At 42.4% G+C, this 19,343-nt stretch overlaps 2 protein-coding genes across 3 annotated transcripts; one reads left to right on the top strand and one right to left on the bottom strand.

Annotated features, from left to right (window-relative positions):
* Positions 1–1,011: 1,011 nt before the first annotated feature.
* On the bottom strand, positions 1,012–2,390 carry gfer (growth factor, augmenter of liver regeneration (ERV1 homolog, S. cerevisiae)). Its single transcript, XM_070922639.1, has 3 exons — positions 2,003–2,390; positions 1,455–1,669; positions 1,012–1,332 (listed from the first exon to the last, which is right to left on the bottom strand). Exons 1-3 carry the CDS (start codon positions 2,213–2,215, stop codon positions 1,170–1,172), a joined length of 591 nt encoding a protein of 196 aa, XP_070778740.1. The 5' UTR covers positions 2,216–2,390; the 3' UTR covers positions 1,012–1,169.
* Positions 2,364–7,281, top strand: drg2 (developmentally regulated GTP binding protein 2). Of its 2 annotated transcripts, none has more exons than XM_070922638.1 (14): positions 2,364–2,401; positions 2,716–2,808; positions 3,219–3,379; positions 3,589–3,678; positions 3,773–3,833; positions 3,989–4,079; positions 4,201–4,273; positions 4,432–4,522; positions 4,656–4,753; positions 5,001–5,077; positions 5,212–5,300; positions 5,384–5,442; positions 5,596–5,649; positions 6,916–7,281. In XM_070922638.1, the coding sequence occupies exons 2-14, from the start codon at positions 2,745–2,747 to the stop codon at positions 7,000–7,002; spliced, it is 1,095 nt and encodes a 364-aa protein (XP_070778739.1). In that variant the 5' UTR covers positions 2,364–2,401; positions 2,716–2,744; the 3' UTR covers positions 7,003–7,281. The 2 variants fall into 2 exon arrangements, with proteins under 2 accessions (XP_070778739.1, XP_070778737.1); XM_070922636.1 differs by lacking the exon at positions 2,364–2,401 and adding an exon at positions 2,441–2,505.
* Positions 7,282–19,343: the final 12,062 nt, after the last annotated feature.

The following is a 19,343-nucleotide window of genomic DNA, read 5'->3' as shown; positions in this document are numbered from 1 at the left end:
TGTTTCACAGTATCATGCAGACATGACTCCCACCACTAGAGGTCAGTGACATCTTCAAAATCCAATATTTTAACAATAACGTTAATTAGAGGAGATGAACGCAAACATACTTGTATTTGAAAGGAAGTGATTCAAACCACGGCTGAGGATGAACACTGGTTGTGGATGTTCATATAAAATAAATGAAATGAGGATGAATGTGCAACAAATATAAAAAATGATATGATAGCAGTAAAACGAACAGTAGCAGTGGAGCATTAAGACTTGTTCGAGTGTGTAAGTGTGTCCTTTACTGGCTCCTTAAATAAATGACTGATCAGAGTGTTTATTAATAACACACAAACAGATCAGGTGACAGGCTGAAAGGCCTCAAAGGCCCTTGACTGGAGGAGAAAAGGCTTCACATGGTGTTAAAACTAACAGGTGTTTTAATTACCTATTAGTACACTAATATAATATATATTTATTGCTTATTTATTCTATAAAAAGTCAATGCCAATTACATGTAACCAGAGCCCAAAGTCGTTCAAAATAACTTGTTTTGTCTGTCTGACCAACAGCCAAAAAACGATTCACAGTGACATGAAATGGAGAAACACGAGTAAATAATCACTTTTGAGAAGCTGTAATCAACAAAATATAGGTATTTTTTACTTAATTTAACAACTTAAATGATCAATTAATCATGAACGTAATTAGAAAATGACATAATTACTAATTCCCACAGGAAATTATGCAAATAAATTAACATCCTCTGCAGGTATACAACCCCACAACACACAAAAACACACACAAACTGAGTGTGGTATTACAATGAAAAAACATTCTGTAATCATAAAATATATATTTATATATTTTTTTTTTCCTCTGACATATTTAAAAGTATTTTATAAGTGATAGCTCTAATGAATCACTGACAATTATATAATACATATTTTCCACACATTTAAGAATGTGATATTAAGTGTTTATAGTGGTTATTCTGGGTTAAACAAGACTTCAGAACACAACTTATAACAGACATTTTAATGGCTAAATTTACTGCTTTAACAGACAAATCAGACAAAACATTTCTCCACCACAGAGACGTGAGCTCCACTTTGTGCTGTTTCCACTCAAAGAAAGTTTTGCACTGACAGGAATTATGTTTCCCTTACATCTGTCAGCACTCAGTCACAGGAACCATCTTTCCATCCGTCTTTCCACCTCTCGTCCACACGGGAGCAGTCGAACTCAGGCTTGCCCAGCCGGATGTTGATGCCATTGTGGAGATGACAGAGCCACTGAGAAAGAGCATGGCGACTCCTGGTGTCCGGCTGATTGGTTTTCAATCTGTGGAGAGGAAAGGGTGCATTTAGAGGTCTGCCCTTCATCTTAAAAATATGAAAATGTGACAGCTTTGCTTGCTTGTGCTAAAACCCAAAGGTGAGGAGACAAAGGAGCTGTGGTCTGACCTGCCCCTGAGGTCTTCTGCACATTCGTCACAGGGGAAGAACTTGGAGAAAAGGTTGATGAACTGCCCCATCTCTTGCTGCTGGGTATGAGATGGATGGTCGGGGTAATAGGCTGCCATAGTGTGCAGGAAGGACCAGGTGTTACGCCCTAACTCTTCCCTGTCCAATGGACACTGTGGGTCTGGTTGTGGCTCCGACTCTGCAGCTTGGGTCTCCTGGAGAATCAGACGCACATGAGTATTTTAAAACACAATAGAGTCAATCAGCTGTTCAAAGGCATTAAGTCACTTGTGTTGACTTGTGGTTGTTTTGTAGATATGCATGCACAGCTCACATCCTGTAATACAGGCAGGTCTCGAGGGGACATTGCGTCATGACATAACACACTTTCTGATGAAGCTCAAGGGAGAACAAAACTCTTTGACGCTGGCAATTAAAATGATATATTAGTTCATAAACCATCATCTAGTCAAGCCAAACTGTACTGCTGTAAAAGTAACAATCCCACAGATTCTCCAAACAGCCATCCCGCTTGGACCTCATGTCACCTGTACAGCAGCTGTCGTCTGTTTCTTCTGGACCTTCATCCACGATTTAAAGTCCGTACAAGCCCTGCACGGCTTCTTTTTCACACCCCCGGTCTGCTCCTGCTCCTTACCGGAGCCGTCCTCCGGTGGTCTGCCGGCCACTGCAAACGGGAAACCTTCAAACCCGGGCGGGTTGGAGGCTGGTGATCCTCTCGGTCCTGTGGGCGCAGCCATGTTCGCTATTATCTAATAAGTCAGACCGACCTGCAACATCTAGACATGTCAGGAGCGTCCGGCTGTTGAAACGCAGCTACCTCTGACACATGTCACGCTCTACCGTGCGGACAATGTCATGGCAACACTGAACACTTCCCGGTTGATGTGAGCGATAAAGACACACGGGACAGCATATTCGCTACAGTGAGTTTCCTTGTTTCACCCGGACCTTTCTTGGGCACGGAATGTGTTCCGGTGTGTGATGTCAGTTGTCTGTGCATGCCGCGGAGTGTAGCATCTGTCAAAGTGTAAATTTCTACAGTTTTTCCAAAAATTTGAATTGTTGACATTATATGTGTTTTATGCGGATACTCATTCAAAGCCACAAGTGTTGACTCGCCGTGTTTCATGCGGTTTGTCAACTGTTAAGTCCCACTGGTTAGCTGATTAGCCGGGTGGCTAACAAAGCTGACAACTGTGGAGTGACACGTTTCTCTCTTATTTTCTCTCCCTGACAGTGTAGCTGGAGCCCACCTGAACCGCCACCATGGGGATCCTGGAGAAGATCGCGGAAATCGAGAGAGAAATCGCTCGAACACAGAAAAACAAAGGTGAGAGAGGGCAGTAGCGGGGCTAACTGTTAGCTAGCTACACCATGAACGAACTTGTAGCCAGCAGAGTGTGTGTATGTGTGTGTATATGTGTGTGGCAGTGTCACCTGTCAGTGCTGTGTTGCTCTTTAATCTCACAGACTGTCCGAGGAGAGTTGACACCGTAAGCTTGATGACAGTTACCACCTCAATTAAAGGAACAATCCTTTAGAAAGTAATATCTAAGATGTTAATTTGAATTAAACGGAACTTCTGCTGGTATTACAGTTTTACAGCAACCTTTCTTCACTTCTCTCCGACATTATTGTAGAGTGAGACGCCTACTGTTAATGCACTGAAATCTTTGAAGTCATCAAACCTAACACAGTAAGACTTTTCCGAGTCTCATTTTTTGTCATTCATTCCTTCAGCCACTGAGTACCATCTGGGTTTGCTGAAGGCCAAGCTAGCCAAATACAGAGCTCAGCTCCTGGAGCCCTCCAAGTCCACAGGGGCCAAAGGGGAGGGCTTTGATGTCATGAAATCAGGAGATGCTCGTGTTGCTCTTATCGGTTTCCCCTCTGTGGGTAAGGTACGTCAACATGGCGGGTTTGTGTTTTCTGGTCTGGATCTGAAAAGTCCAAAAAGATTATGTTCTTTTTTTTACGTTCATAACTGTGTTTCCATAATCCTGTACTGTGTTGCAAATGCAATCAAACAACATACTTGAACCAAGCCAGCATTTTTCTCATTTTACTCAACATACGCTGGTCTAATTTAATCCTCTGTTGTGTCCTGCAGTCCACCTTCCTCAGTTTGATGACATCAACAGCCAGTGAAGCTGCTTCCTATGAGTTCACTACCCTCACCTGCATACCTGGTGTCATAGAGGTACACACATTCGCACCACTGCATATCTTAACGCTTGCAGCTTTTGACATTTTGTAACAATGTGCCATTTACACTGTTATCTGTTGCTCTTCAGTACAAAGGTGCCAACATCCAGTTGCTAGATCTGCCAGGAATCATTGAGGGTGCTGCCCAAGGTATGCTCAGGTTTCATGTGTTTGTGTTTTGTGAGCAGACACTGGAGATCTGTCGTTTATCTATTGTATTATCATGGTGTTATATCAGAGCTATTAATGAATGATTACAGACTGCTGAATAAATTGTCATACACTGACTTTTTGACCTTTTACAGGTAAGGGCAGAGGTCGGCAGGTCATTGCTGTTGCCAGGACAGCGGACGTCGTCATCATGATGTTGGATGCCACCAAAGGAGAGGTTCAGAGGTGTGTGACGCCCACTGTTTGTGTGTGTGTGTATATGTGTGAGAGAGTCTGATAGAACGAGTTTGAGGGGCATACGAGTATTTTCATCCACTGATTCTTGCCTTTCACTTCTTCTTTCTAGAGAACTTCTAGAAAAGGAGTTGGAGTCAGTGGGCATCAGACTCAACAGGACGAAACCAAATATTTACTTCAAGGTACATTTTCTTTCTTCATCCTGAGTGGATCATTAATATCAACAGCCAATTTCAATGGCTCTTTGTTTTTGAGAAACAAAAAAAAAGTCCTTGGAATGATTTGCAAAACATCCACGCTATCGTATCAGCTCCAGAAATGAATACTTGTCTCTCTGCAGCCCAAGAAAGGTGGCGGCCTCTCCTACAACTCCACAGTTCCTCTCACCCACTGCTCAGAGAAGCTCGTTCAGCTCATCCTTCACGAATACAGTATCCTTCACTCTGCCAGCATCAGAAGAGGCAGCATGCTCCTCACTTTTCAGTCCCCTTGTCATCTCCGTGGACTTCATTTTAATAAGTCACAGCAGTATTTGTCTGGTTTCTTTAACCCAGTTTTCCTCAGAAATCTTTAATGCAGAAGTCCTCTTCAGGGAGGACAGCACTCCAGACGAGTTCATCGACGTCATCGTTGGGAACAGAGTTTACATGCCTTGCCTATATGTATGTCAATGCTCACCATCTGGGTTAGATCAAAGCCTCGTACCTCTAAAGTTTTAACTGTTTAACTTCACCATGTTTTTCTGAAAATGTTTAACCCATAAAAAATAATGCGGTCATTCGTGAATTGAAGAAAATCACAATATATTTGGAGTTACGAGGTTTTGGCAAATCTCTCTAGCTTTGTCTGTTTGTTATCTTTTTTTTTTGGCGTCTCTTCGTCCCCTCATACTATTTGTGGTATTTACAGGTGTACAATAAGGTGGATCAAATCTCCATCGAGGAGGTGAACCGCCTGGCTCACAGACCTAACAGTGTTGTCATCAGGTCAGATAGGTGTATGTGTGTGTGTGTGTGTGTGTGTGTGAATAACAGTAGTCTTGGTTGGAAGCTGTCATCTTACTCTTTTTATGTGGGAGTTCAACAGCTTCCTCCTCTTTCTGTCCACATGTGCATTTCAGTTGTGGGATGAAGCTGAACCTGGATTACCTCCTGGAGACGTTGTGGGAATACCTGGCTCTGATTTGCATTTATACTAAGAAAAGAGGAGGTACACACACATTTTCCCTCATGCACTCATTGCTCAGTCACATGCACATCTTCTAAATTAAATGTGCATTCTTCTTTTATTAGAGCGCCCAGACTTTAATGATGCCATCATTATGAGGAGAGCAGCAAGTGTAGAACATGTGGTGAGTAAACACATGAATTCACACATTCACTGTCAATAATAACATTTTTAGAACATTTGTACATCAATAACAACACCACAGTAAGCAGACCTGCCGTATCCACATTGTGTATGACACGTTTGCAAATATGACCATTTTGCTTTCTACTTGCAGTGCCATCGAATCCACAGAACCTTAGCCAGCCAGTTCAAATATGCCCTGGTTTGGGTAAGTAAGTTCACGTTTTCAGAGGCAATGACCTTCAGAAACGAATTTGCCTCGTAGACAATTTGAACTAACTCTCTCATGTTGACATACTAAGTAGAATAAACACAGACCGTTAGTAGATCCCATGGATAGGGGGGCTTTAGACAAACAGTGAGGTACCTTTTCATGGCGACCTGGATGTTGTTTTGACATCACCATTTAGTATGTTTTTGTTCAGAAAGAAATCTGTCACAGTAGTTCATGGGTCATTCATGGGTCATGCTGTAAAAATGTGCATAAAACCATTAAGTTATCTAACAGCAAACAGTTGGACATAACTAAATTGCAAAACTGTTCTGAAGGAACATTATGGTGGGCCTCATGTGCTTTGTGTTTTCTACGATGATGAATATACTTGTGGTATGGTGGTCATATTTTTCCCAACATGACCAGTTGTGTCTGGAGCCTGAGACCAGTCGCTGGTTAGTAGGCGGTGAGCAAATTTGATAATAGGTTTGAATGGTGTCCCAACACAAAATTAGTCCCGCTACAAAGTTCAGATAAGTAGGACATTCCCAGAATTCACCAGTGAGCGTCTTTGCTCCCTTTTGCATGTGCCAGTTATACTACAATAGTAATTCCAGCCATGCTTCGAGTATGTAGTAGTTTCAAAGTAAAACAAATACTAAATGAGTTATACTTCTTTGGTTGCAAACATATTAACATTGCAAGATTTTTGAGTGTGGTATTGGTGTTGCTTTAATCCCACAATGCATTGTGCACAGCTGGAAAAATGTGACAAAATAATGGATGGTGATGTGACGGCTCCAGCAACAAGAAATAACAGTAAATCCTAATTAGCAGTAGCCGTTTGATTTGTACCCACTGGTGCACATATCTTTGTATTATTTCCTGTTGGTACAAAACTTTTAGGTACATAAATTCCTTTCTCACTAACAAAAGAGTGAGCTGTCCTTATTAGTACAGAATGTACACTTGATATTATATATAGTATGGAACTGGGACACAGCGTATGGCCACTGACTGTTAGCTATATCATTGTACTTCAGCTTCATTAAATGTCCATACTCACCATCATTAACTACAGCAAACACAGCTGTAGCTCATAAATATTAATTAATTATAAGTGGTAACTTTGGATAAGGCGTCACTGCTTCAGAATCTTCAGTATCTTATTCCGTTATGTAGTTCACCCTGTAGTGATTCACTGCGTTTAAAACAAACGAACGAACAAACAGGAAGGGTCTGAACTGTATCGTCTTGCAGGGAACCAGTACCAAGTACAGCCCTCAGCGGGTCGGCCTAACGCACATCATGGAGCATGAGGACGTCATCCAGATCGTTAAGAAGTAAAACAAGCACCTGATCGGACAGAGGAGAGACTGAGCAGGAGGAGTCACGCTTTGGTTGGAGGAGTTAAAATGAAAAGACATCCACTGTACAGTAGATCTACAGCAATGACATTCTTATTTTGTATATGAAAATCAACAAAACGCAGTAAAGAGACAGAGCAGATGTGAGTTGGTTGTGGACAGGAAATTGTGTATTTTATCTTTTGATTAAGATAAAGAAGATTCATTGATCCAGAGAGAAAACGGAGGGAAGAATAAAGTACATAACATGTTAAATGAATCCCTGCGTTTGTTTTATTTTCACCTTTATGTATTATTGGTATATTTTAACTGCATGGATTAGATCCAGTCACATACACACACGTCATCTGCAATGCCTGGACCTTTTATCAACCATTTGCAGGAAGCTGCTGTTAGTTTGAGACTTGTAGAGCCCCAAAGTGTTCAATATTAAATAAGTAGTCATAAATTGTGTAAAAAATATAAATGAAAAAATGGTGAAATAACTATTAAAACTCAATTCATTATTTTTCACTATTATAAGAGTTTCATAGGGGTTAAGTTTTATATTAACCATATTTATTAGATTTCAAATGTCTGTTTTATACTCAATAACTGCTAGCCAGTTAGCACCTGTAATTCTGAATTATGTATCTAGCGGCTGTAATAATCACAGACAGAGAAACTAACATCTTTTATTTAAATATAAAAATGTTTTTAATTTCAAATGTTTAAACCTGCAATAAGTATTTTTTTGGTCACTTTGGGGGCAGCAGAAACGACTGTCCAATAATCACGTCTTTAAGCTCTGTTTTGGTCTCCACTCAATCCTGAGGGAAATATCTTAAGCTGCTAAATACGGCACACTATGTTAACCAGCTAACGCTAATTGCTAGCCGTGGTTTTCGCTACAGAGACCGAACTGAAACAAGTTGAGGTAAAGTTGTGGACGGTAAAACCAAAACAGTGAGCTGAAAGATGCTAACGGCTTAAGTTCTGTGGGGGAACAACAACTCAAGTCAGTTCATCACTACAAGCGGCTTTTTACATAACACATTCGATCCATTGTTATTATAGAATATACTGATTATAGCCACTGAAAAGTCCTTTCTCAGTATATGTGCACTTTTGATGAAAGTCTTGTATGTACACAGAGAAGCTTTCCAAGTTCAGCAGATGAATGTGACAACTCAACTCTGCACATGCATCATTCTGCACAGCGAAGGACAAACACAACACATGTGAGTGGAGGGAGACTCATGATGATATGAACAGGAATGTTATAAAAGTATAACTGGAGATAACAATAACCCTGAAGTGCACTGCTTGGACTCACTGTAAGACGTTGTTGTTTTTGTGACAGGAATTCCTCAGGTGAGCACACCTTTATCCCTACTCAGCTGTACAGCGGGGGGAGGGTCAGCCACCTAAGACCCCTCCCCACTGCCTCCTCCCCTGCTGCCCAGCTGTTTGTGTCGCTGTCTCTAACGCTCCAAGGCACGCTGACCAGAAAGTATGGACTCCCAGCCAATGCGCCCCATTCTCTCGCACGCACACAAGCACAATAGCACCATTAAATATTCACAAGCATCTCTTCAGTCTAGGAGAGGGGGACTGAGTGGGAGGCTTTACGAGAGAGAGAGAGAGAGAGACGGGGGCTCTGAGTTGACACTGCTGGCCAAAGATGCCTTAAAGATGTCTCGCCAGAGTGAATCGTGGATGGAGAGATTCTGCTTTGGAATAACCTGAAGAGGAGAGGAAGGATGGAGGGATAACACTGTGGAGCAGAGAGAAGAAACAAAGGTACGGTCGACTGGGTGTGTATTGTGTGGAGCAGGCATGACACTTGATGCTGCTTGGCTCCATATGGCATGGCTAAGTGTGAGTCTGTGTACGTGTGTGTGTGTGTGTGTGTGTGTGTGTGTGTGTGTGTGTGTGTGTGTGTGTGTGGTGCCAGTACACTTAAGCAATGACTGGGTGTTTAATTAGAGTCCTTCCATAAGCCTTGTTTTCATGTAGGTTGGTGCCATCAGTAAGTATTTTAGAGCCGTAAGCTGTAAAGTGAGTTTAGTCTTAATGAGTTCAAGTAGTTTGCAGACCACTTAGCTCCTTTTAAACAGATTCATTGTTTCTTATGTGTAATCAATAGTAACCCAACCAAATGTGTTTTATATGCTAGAGCAGCAGTGATTATTGGATTATTCAATTGTTTCGTATCAGTAAAATGACTATCTTTGGGTTTTGCACTGTTAGTTGGACAAAAGAAAACATTTGAGGATTAATGAAGAAAATGATTAAGCGTTTGTCTATTTTGACAACATGAGAGACTGAGCTGCTACTAATAGGTTCATTTTCCTTAGATTCAAGGCGCCACAAAGGTGTGTTTGCAACCATGACTTTCATTCATTTATCTATTTTTCCAACTGACTGCATATCATGTGAGTTTTCCTTGTTGTAGTATAGTGACTGTTGAGTGGTATTAAATAAACCAATGAAGCGATGCCTCCATGACTCTTAACTGCAGCACACCACCGCTGATTGACTGAAACCAAAGAGCTCCTTTCCTCTCGTTTTAACAACAATAATTACATGTCAGATTTCATATTTTGGTACAAATTGTACAAATAAGCATCAGTTACTACTGGAAAACAGTTTGGGCAGTTTTGCATCCGTATTAGATTGACAAACAGTCGTAAGCATGAAATGAGGTGAGAGAGATTGGGGACATTGCAGTTGCATGGTCAGCGTATTGAACCCACCGGGACACCTTCATTTGGATAGTAATTGGTTCACATCATGCATCATTTTTTTTTGTAGAAGTACAATTTTGGTTAGAAATTACAATTATTGTTTTGAACTGATTTTCAGGAGGCTGGAAAGACGGTTTTAAAACCAGATTTTGACCAGAAGACAATGGTCACAGTCTGCCATTGCGTGTCTTTGTGCTTTCATTTGTTCTCAAGTCGTGCTTGTGCAGAACGCATCAGCAGTAACAAACACACACACACACACAAAAAAAACATGGACTATATTTACACATATGACTTATTTAATACTAAAAATATGTATGAATTTTCAGCAACCATCCCACAGCCAGAGAACAGCTCTGATCACCTGCTGCTGTGCAGGACCAGGAGACGTACTGTTGCATCCTAGTCTGATCGTTATATATAGAACTTTTTTTTTTCTGTTGAATTAATACTTACAATTCTACATTTTCTGGCTGATAGAATAGAAAAAATACCAGCCATAGACACAAATCACCAGCAGTAGAGAGAGACGGATCAGGACCGTGATTACTTTGTCTATTCTGCCCTCTTCTGCTCCAGCTGGCTCATTACATGAAGCTGTTCATCTGAGCTGAGAATTAGGTGATCACAGTATACATATATGGTACATTTGAACAGTGAAACCCTAAAGAGTAGAGGGAAATGTCTGACTTACTTTCAACTAATTACAGATTCTTTTATTTTTTACTTTTATTTTGGCGCACTGTGGAGGGAGGTTTAGTGAAGACAGTGGTTTGCTGGGTGGGTTCATAAAAAACAAGTTTCATGGGACAAAGAGCAGATTTAGGCCTACATACGTGCGGAAAATCCTTGTTTATTCAGCCTATTTACAAGAGTGCAGTTTGACTGCTTCATGACCAAACTAAGAGTACATTCAGTACTACAAAAGACTCAGCACAGACCTGTATGGGGCTTACAGTATATTGCTTTTGCATGTATGGACTGAGCATATGTACTTTAGTCTTACATAAGGTAAAAGCTAACAGACTGTGGTGTACTACATTTGCCTTTATGTTGAGCTAATCTCTTCAACAAATGGTCGGGTTGTTTTCTGTACATCTTGTTCACTGGTGTTTGTCTAGGTGACAAATTAGCCCATTGAGGCACATGAAGAAGCAGGGCTGTACAGAGAAACACACTCATTCTCAAAACACCATGTTGAAACATTCAGGGGTTTTACATAGACCATGGTTCCTTGCTACAAGTCATAGGACGTTCAGGTTTGCGATGCACACAAACACAAAGGAAGACAATGTGTTTATCATGTAAAACCAAGACAAAACCTGAAAATCCTCCAAACACACATGATTTTTTTTGTTGTCATATTCTTTCACAATAAATCAAATACATCCTCCTGTGTTCACAGTATACTGAAACCCGCCATAGTCATGATTATGATCTGAAATTATTTAGTATCACTGCAGAGGAACGTGGAGTTTTGGCTCAGCAGAACTTATAAATTCTCTATTATTACAAATATTTTACATACAAAATAAAATTCATGTTTGCTCGTGATATGCAGACCACTGGAAGATGTGCAGCTCTACCCACAGGACGTGTGTGTGTGTGTGTGTGTGTGTGTGTGTGTGTGTGTGTGTGTGTGTGTGTGTGTGTGTGAGAGATGCCTTTTGTGGTGTGTGTGTGTGTGTGTGTATGTGAGGAGTTCTGATAAGGCTCCCCAAAACACACACACACAAATGTTTCACAACCTTTTGTCACTAAAGAGGTTTCTTAACAAATCACTCTTTCGGCTCTGACGTTGGGTCGCCAGTGTGGGGTGATGATAGGGTAATGTTTGTGTGTGTGTGTTTGTGTGTGTGATCCTGCCATTAACGCACAATAGACCCGCACAGTTGTTTACTTATGCAGAGGGGGACAAGGTAGCGCTACACACACAACACATGTACCAGTGCAACATGTTTACTAAGAAACCTAATCGCTGCACTGCTGATGCATGGATTGATGTAAAGAGTCTTATTCCTGCACCAGTCTGTGCTCTTTATAGGTGAACAGGTAATCACTGAAGCCTCGCTGAAGCAACAGAGGGTATGTTTACTATTTAAGGCCCATTGTGTGTCAGATGGGCTGTGTAATTGAACGAAAAGTGTGTGTGTGTGTGTGTGTGTGTGTGTGTGTGTGTGCAGCTATAAAACATCAGCAGAGGGTCCAGAAGAGGACCAGGAGTCAGTGCAGCCACACAGAAGCCAGTGAGTTCATCAGACATCTTGAAGGATATTTGTGGATAATAAGAGCTCTAAATATCAACATATGTCACTCTAAAAAAACAGATAAGGTAAGCTGCACCAAACCCAAACTGAAAATAATGAACATGATGCTTGTTGACAGATGTTAGAATACAACTGAGAAGAATCTGTTTATTTTATTTGCAAATGGTATTTACCACTGCATAAATAATTAATTGTAAATAATATATAGAATCTGCATGAAGTCAGTTAAAGCCTGTAAGATGGCTCCATGCTGACACTTGGATGAATTATGCTTTTGGCATTACAATTGTATTAATTGGCCTTGAATTATTATGATTAAAATTGGTTACAATATTATAAGCCATTTTTGCATATAAACTGTTGTAGTTGAAGCTTCAGAAACACTGGATCCTACATTTCCCACAATGCAACTCCATAGCGTCTTCCTTTAGACCCCAGCCTCCTGCTCTCTGATAAACATTTTAAGTCTCGAGCCCGCAGCCATTGATCTATAAATTGAAGGATCTGAATTAGCTTTCTCATGTTCATTTTGGATTAGCACAAGTTTCACTACCCCAAATCCTTCAGGTTTAGTTTTTATATTAGTGTCTGATACTGCCACCACGTGCTGGTGTTTAAATTCACATGTAACGAATACATTAAGATCAGTGAGCATCTTATTTTCAGGTCTATTAATAGCAGGCTATTCAACAATGTGTTGGTGTTTGATTCTCTGTGGCAGTTTGTCAGCGTGTTAGCAGCCGCTGGCGTCTCTCCCTTGTCAAGTCACGGGGTAATCTGGAAGCGAAGGTTAAGACTTGAATGGGGCTTAAAAGCTTACAGGAAACCTGAGTCCAGCCTCCTCATCCTCCTGTCTCACCTCCTCTGTCTGAAAAGACGCTCCCTCTCTGTCTTTCATTCTGTCAGTCATTTCCCTCCTTATATTTTACATATATTAATCATATTCAAATAAAATGTTTCCAGGGGCAGAGTAACTAAATATTCCCTGCTGTGACTTTGACCCTCATATTATATTACTATCATCACAGTTTAACCTCAACAATTACTGGATGAAATTTGGTACAGATATCCCTGGTGCCCAGTGGATGAATCCTAATGACCCTGGTCGTCCCCATGACTTTTCATTTAAAGCCATCATCAGGTCAAAGTTTCAGTTTGTCCAGCGCTTCGGTTTATGACCCAACACCAGACAAACAAGTGACAAGCCCACCATCCTCAGCTGTACTTTGTGTTTAGTGCTAATTAGCAAATGTCAACACGCTAACATTAAGATGGTGAACATGGTCAGCATGTTACCATTATCATTGTGAGCACGTTAGCATTTAGCCCACCACTGTGCCTCAGCATGGACTCGCAGAGCTGCTATGACTGTAGTCTCTTAGTTTTGTTCAGGGTTAGCTGACTCATGAGGATGTGGTTCTCTCCCTCTGTGTGTGTGTGTGTGTGTGTGTGAGTCACTAGACTGTGCATTGTGAAGTGGATATAAAGTATATGACATGCATTTGGCCCAAGTCCCCAGTGTGTGTGATGTATTGCATTAGCAGCACTGGGGTGTGTATGTGGCGTGCTTTCAATCCCCCAATTAATGTGTGCGCTTGTGTGTGTGTGTGTGTGTGTAGCTGTCAATCTCTAGATAGTCTCTCCAGATGATTCAGAGTAGATCCTGCATTCAGCGATCGCATGCAATCTCCATTATGAGACATGCCTGTGTGTGTGTGTGTGTGTGTGTGTGTGTGCCCACAGTCATTAAATGAGCCTGTTGGCGTTGCTCTGCTCAGGTGATCTCCTTTATTAGTGTCGTGTCGCTGAGTGCGTCTGCTGAAAGCGCGTTGTCAGTGATTGGCACGTAGATGAAGAGACTCTCCCCTTCATCTCTCACTCACTCTCCAGTGTCCCTCTATCATTCTCTCTGTCGTCCCTGCATCTCTGTCCATCTTTCTCCCAATAACCACCCTGTCTCTCTCATTTTCTCTTCCCTAGCTCTGTCTTTTTTGCTTTTAGTTCTTTCCTTCTTTCACATCATTTTATCAATTCCTCTCAGTGACTCTCTCTTTTCATTTTCACTCCTTCTCTATCCCACTTTCTTCTGTTCAGCATCTTTTCAGCGTTTATGTAATCTGCAGTTCATTTGTCAGCAGTTTGTCCCTCTCCCTCCTTACCTTTGCCCAGCTCCCTCTCCTCTTTCCCTGCCTCCTCCATCTCTGTCATCTGCTCTCTATTCATTACCAGTTCACTCAGTCAACAGACCACATCAGCCAGCCAGCAGATACATATCACACATATCAAATAGATCTCTTTGTGTGTCTCTTTACCAGTTTGGTGACCAACAACGTTCGCTGTGTATCTGATGAACAGGAAGGAACTTTTGAACTTTCCTCTGTGCCCACTCTCTGTCTTTACCCCCTTATCTCAGTCTGCAGTTAGATGATACCAACTGCTGTCGTTGTTGTTGTTGTTGTTGTTATTGCTGTGCAGCCTGCAGACAATTTAGAGTTTTGTCATGGTCACTGCCCCTGGGGATACATGATACAGATTTCTGCTCAGATCCTATCTTAGGTCAAGACTATTAGTCCTTCCAACTCCAGCTGTCGGAAAGAAAACTCAGAGATGGACCTGTTAACTGTAATTGACATAAGAGATCAAGATCTTTGTTCTCTTTTTGATAACTTAAAAGAAATAATGTAGATGTATATAAATGTCTGTATTAAATATTCTCGTGTTTATCTTGCAGTTATCCGGAAAGTATTGTTTTTCTTTTGCTATTTGCTCTCTATCATCCATCTGCTCTGTGGTGTCTGGCTGTTAACCCCTGACACTAGCCTGTATGTATAATATATTGGTTGGGGAGCAGTCCAGGGCAGGGTTGACCCTTTGTGATATATTTAGAGCGGCCTCCGATGAATGTTTTATCCATGCTGCGTAGGCAGAACACAGGGTAGTCATTAAACATTCATATCTGCCACTGAGATGACCTCCTGGAATATCAGCCCGTCATCAATGAATTAACATCAGACCATCATCAATGAGCTGACATCAGACCATCCTCAGTGTATTAACATCAGAAGTTTATGTAATGCCACCACACCTCACACCCGTAAGCCCATGTTACACCTGGCACTTCCACTGACAGGGCAGAGATGTATGTATGTGTGTGTGTTTTTTATCCACAGTGATGAGGAGACAAATAATTAAAATGTTAATATTTTTTTAATTATCCTTTATAAGTATAATTCCAATGGACCTCATAGTTATAACTTATGATATTTTGAAAGATGCCCAATGGCCACTATAGGATCATGAAACAGACAAGACAAGAAACGACTGGTGCTTTCTTGCCCTTTTTGGGCTCTAAATCCATCTCTAATATATTAATTCTGAGGGTGGTTTCTGATTTAGATGGTCACTTAAGTGGAAAGATGCTCAGGATTTCAGTTAGTGGGAATGACACTCTGTCTAGAACAACAGGTACAGCAACTAATTATTCATTTCTAATCCTGCTTTATTGGAATAACCCATGTAAGTTGACAGTGTGAAGTCAACTTGCTTTTTTATTCCTGCATGAAACATGCACATATGTACTGCTGGCGTCTGCATATACTGTTGAATGCTTGTGTGGACGTTTTTGCATGCATCACTCTCAGCTGTGGTCCATGCTGCTACTGCTGGTGTGTGTGTGTTTTGGCTCTGCGTGGCTTCGCCTCTCAGACACAGTTTAGCAACAGCTCAGCCAGCCTGCATTATTCATACAGGAACGAGCCTGCAGATAGGGTTACCCCGAGGCAGTATAGCTGGTGCGTTAAGATGCCCTTTGCAACTATAACTAGGGATACACTCATTCTGGTGCACGTACACACAGACATACAATACATATGCTCATATGTGTATGCACATGCGCTGAGGATATGACGAGGCCTCAAGCTGAAGCGAACGGGGGATGGATGAAGTCGCAGTAACCAGAGAGAGATGCAGAAGGTTGCAGGAGGTCACAAAGGCAAGCTGACGTCGACGTGGGAGGATACAACCTCAAATGCAGCACACATACACACTCATTCTCGGACAAAGAGGAGGACACCCCTGAAGGCCGAGACTCACACAGACACATGCACATCGGCTCTCCTTGTTGGAGGGACATCCTGCCAAAGTTGGTGCGGCGGCCAAGATGAGGATTCACTGCCGGACTCACGGGACGCACTAACAATAGGAGACACACAAAGGACTACACAGACTCTGTCACTCGGATAGCAGTCTTTTATTCATCATGTGACCCTGGGAAGTTACTTACAAACCTATAGAGAAGAACGAGACCAGGGATTAACAAGTATTTTTGCTGTGGTGGATGGACTTCACTGAGAAACTCAGTGAGCCAGAGGCAACAAGTGGGTAAAACTGAGAGAGACTTTAACCAGTAAGATAATTCAATAAGCATCTGTTTTTTTTTAAATGAAACACTCCTGACAGGTTTCCATCTCTTTTCACACACACAGAGACAACAGCTTTTTTGCTGAGGCTTAAAGACGTACTGTAATGCGAGTGAGCACTGATGGCTGAGATTTCGACTCCATTACTAGATCGTGTTTTGAAGGACTGTGGTTTCTGTTTGTCTCAGTGTGCATTATAGAACAACTCACTTGGGACAGAGTGTGTCACAGTGTGTCTTTCTGGGGTGTCACAGGAACGGATCAGATGGAGGAAAAAGGAGAGAAGACGTGAAAAAAAATTGGGAATGAGACGATGTTGCTACTATTTGGACTCTTCTTGTCAAGAGTACAAATCAACACTGACATTGATACTGAACTGTTTTAGCACATTTTGGGAACTTGTTCTTCCTCATCTTGTTTAGAATGTTTTGAGTCAGGAGACATCATGCCACCTAAAAAAGGTGACGCAAAATCAGCTGCCAAGAAAGGCAAGTCAGAGGAGCCAAAGAAGGGAGGAAAGGATGATAAAAAGGGAGGGAAAGATGACAAGAAAGGGGGAAAGAAAGCAGAGGAGCCACCAGCTAAGGGGAAAGGGAAAGATGATGGGAAGAAAGGAAAGGGAAAGAAACCTGTCAGCGAGTCAGAGGAGGGGTCAGAGGAAGAAGAAGAGGAGGTTAATGCTGAGGAAGAAGAGGGTGATGACAGCGAGGAAGAAGTAGTTACCAAGAAGCCAGCAAAGCTGGATAAAGGGAAAGGGAAAGCAGCTCTCAAAGGTGCATCCAAGGCCATGGCTGTGAAGGGGTTTAAGCCTCCTCCTAAACACTCATCTCCATCTGATGAGGAGGAAGAGAAGCCACAGATGAAGAAAGGGATGGGTGCAGTAAACCTGAAAAAGATGAGTGATGTTCACATCAAAGGAGCCTCCAAGGCCATGATGGGCTTTGCTGCAGAGGGACAGAAGAAGAACACTGGTGCAGCAAAAGCACAGAAAGCAGATCCTAGGGCTCACCTCAAAGGAGCCTCCAAAGCCCTCACAGGCCTCACCGGGAAGTCCTCTCCTTTTAGCTTTCCTTCTAAACAACAGCAGCCAGAGAAAGCAAAACCAAAAAGAAACCTTAAAAGCACCTCCCGTCTCTTCCTACGACTCTCCAAGAAAAAGAAGCCCTCTGCTGGTGGTAAACCTCTTCTAGGCACCAGCAAGCTTTTTGCTGGGTTTGGGGCTAAATCTTCTGCTGACAAAAAGCCAGGTCTGTCCGGTTTCACCTTGTTTAATAAAAAAGATGATACTGCAAAAGAAGCCCCACCACCTAAAAAAACTATAAATCTATCCAGTTTAGGGGGCAAGGGGAAAATGGCAACAGAGGCAAAGGGATTGGGAGGGAAGTTCAAAGGCATGTTTGGGAAAAAGAAAGCAGGATCAGGATTGAAGGATAAAAGCTGGATGTTAGGAAGGATTGCTGCAGCAACTAACTGGTTGACAGGGAGGTTCCTAACTACTAAGGGCCAAGGTCGGCTTGGGGCCCCAGCACGGGGACGGGAACGAAAGCGTCTGTCGTTTGCTAACAGGGACACTAGAGGGAGACAGACACATCATTACTATGAGGCCTATGAGTATGGTGATGATGAGTATGGATATGAGGAAGATTACCACAACAGGCAACCTAGAGGCTTCCTGAGACAACCCATGACGTATGACCCTTATGACCCATATGACCCTTATGGAGAGGAAATGGATTACTATGATGACGATGAATGGGAAGATGAATATGGTTACTATGATGATGAGGGCAACTTTTATTATGATGATGAGTTTTACTATGATGATGACGTGGATTACTACGGTTACCCTTATGACTATTACGATGATGAGTATGAAGAGTACGATGAAGGGATGGAGTATTACTATGGTGAAGATGGAATGCTGTATGCAATGGAGCCAGAGCCATATGGTTACTATGGTAATGCAATGGATGGTTTCTATGACCCATATGACCCTGAGCTGTATGGAGATTACATCGACCACAACATGGGTTATAACTATGGGATGTCAGACCCATATGGCATGATGAGTGGTGGTCATGAGGTTGTTTCAGGACTATATAATGACCCAATGCTGGGATATACAGACCCTGCTGCTATTTATAACCTATATCAGCAACCTTTCCATATGGATGCTGGGCTGCATCCAGCTGAGACAGGACAGCTATCTGGACAGGAGCAGCTGTCTTACCCTCTTGCTGATCCATTTTCAGCAGAGCAGTTCAGGGTCCCCAGGCCCCAGGTTAGGCTATTTGGAAAAGACAGACTAGAGGTGGAAACACTGCCACCTCCTCCTCCCTCTCCTCATTCTCATTCCTCCTCCCCAATGTTTTCCCCTTCCTCTCCAGCTCTTGCCCTCAACAATCTGGAAATTATGTCAGATATACAATATGAGCAGCCTGTTCCCACATACCTTCCTTCACAGCCCTATTACCCCACTGTCATAAACCAACAACAAACCCCCATTCTTCCGAGACAAGTCCCCTCACCAACAGCTATGATCATTCAACAGGAGCACTTCTCTCTGCCTCAGCCTACTCATCCTCCTTTGTCTGTTTTTCCCAGTCACTTATTCCCATCTCCCCTACCACCACTAATGGCCACCCAAATGTACCAACCGTCCCTCCCCCAAGACCCACATATGTTCCAGATGGGGCAAATGTCACCAATGGTCCCACCAATACAGCCACCGATGCCTCCACTGATGCATTCTCCAGTGGCCTCACCTAGGCCAATGCGACGAATGAGTCCCCTTCCATCCCCACAGCTGTCACTGAGGCCAGGATCAGCTAGGGCAATGGCACCTCCTTCACCCCGCCTCGCACCACATCACATGGACTTCCAAACAGGCATCCATACAGAACTCCA

The sequence above is a fragment of the Enoplosus armatus genome, chromosome 17 (genome assembly GCF_043641665.1).
Source record: "Enoplosus armatus isolate fEnoArm2 chromosome 17, fEnoArm2.hap1, whole genome shotgun sequence".
Taxonomy (NCBI): Eukaryota; Metazoa; Chordata; class Actinopteri; order Centrarchiformes; family Enoplosidae; genus Enoplosus; species Enoplosus armatus.
This window is presented reverse-complemented; position numbering and strand designations above follow the sequence as displayed.

Bases quoted from the DNA above. Each gene is read 5' to 3' on its own strand.
- gfer (XM_070922639.1), bottom strand. From the start codon at position 2,215: ATGGCTGCGCCCACAGGACCGAGAGGATCACCAGCCTCCAACCCGCCC. The intron at 1,670-2,002 runs GTGACATGAGGT...CTGATTCTCCAG, and splicing joins AGACGACAGCTGCTGTACAG to GAGACCCAAGCTGCAGAGTC. The intron at 1,333-1,454 runs GTCAGACCACAG...TCCTCTCCACAG, and splicing joins GCAGAAGACCTCAGGGGCAG to ATTGAAAACCAATCAGCCGG.
- drg2 (XM_070922638.1), top strand. From the start codon at position 2,745: ATGGGGATCCTGGAGAAGATCGCGGAAATCGAGAGAGAAATCGCTCGA. The intron at 3,679-3,772 runs GTACACACATTC...GTTGCTCTTCAG, and splicing joins GCATACCTGGTGTCATAGAG to TACAAAGGTGCCAACATCCA. The intron at 4,523-4,655 runs GTATCCTTCACT...AGTTTTCCTCAG, and splicing joins GCTCATCCTTCACGAATACA to AAATCTTTAATGCAGAAGTC.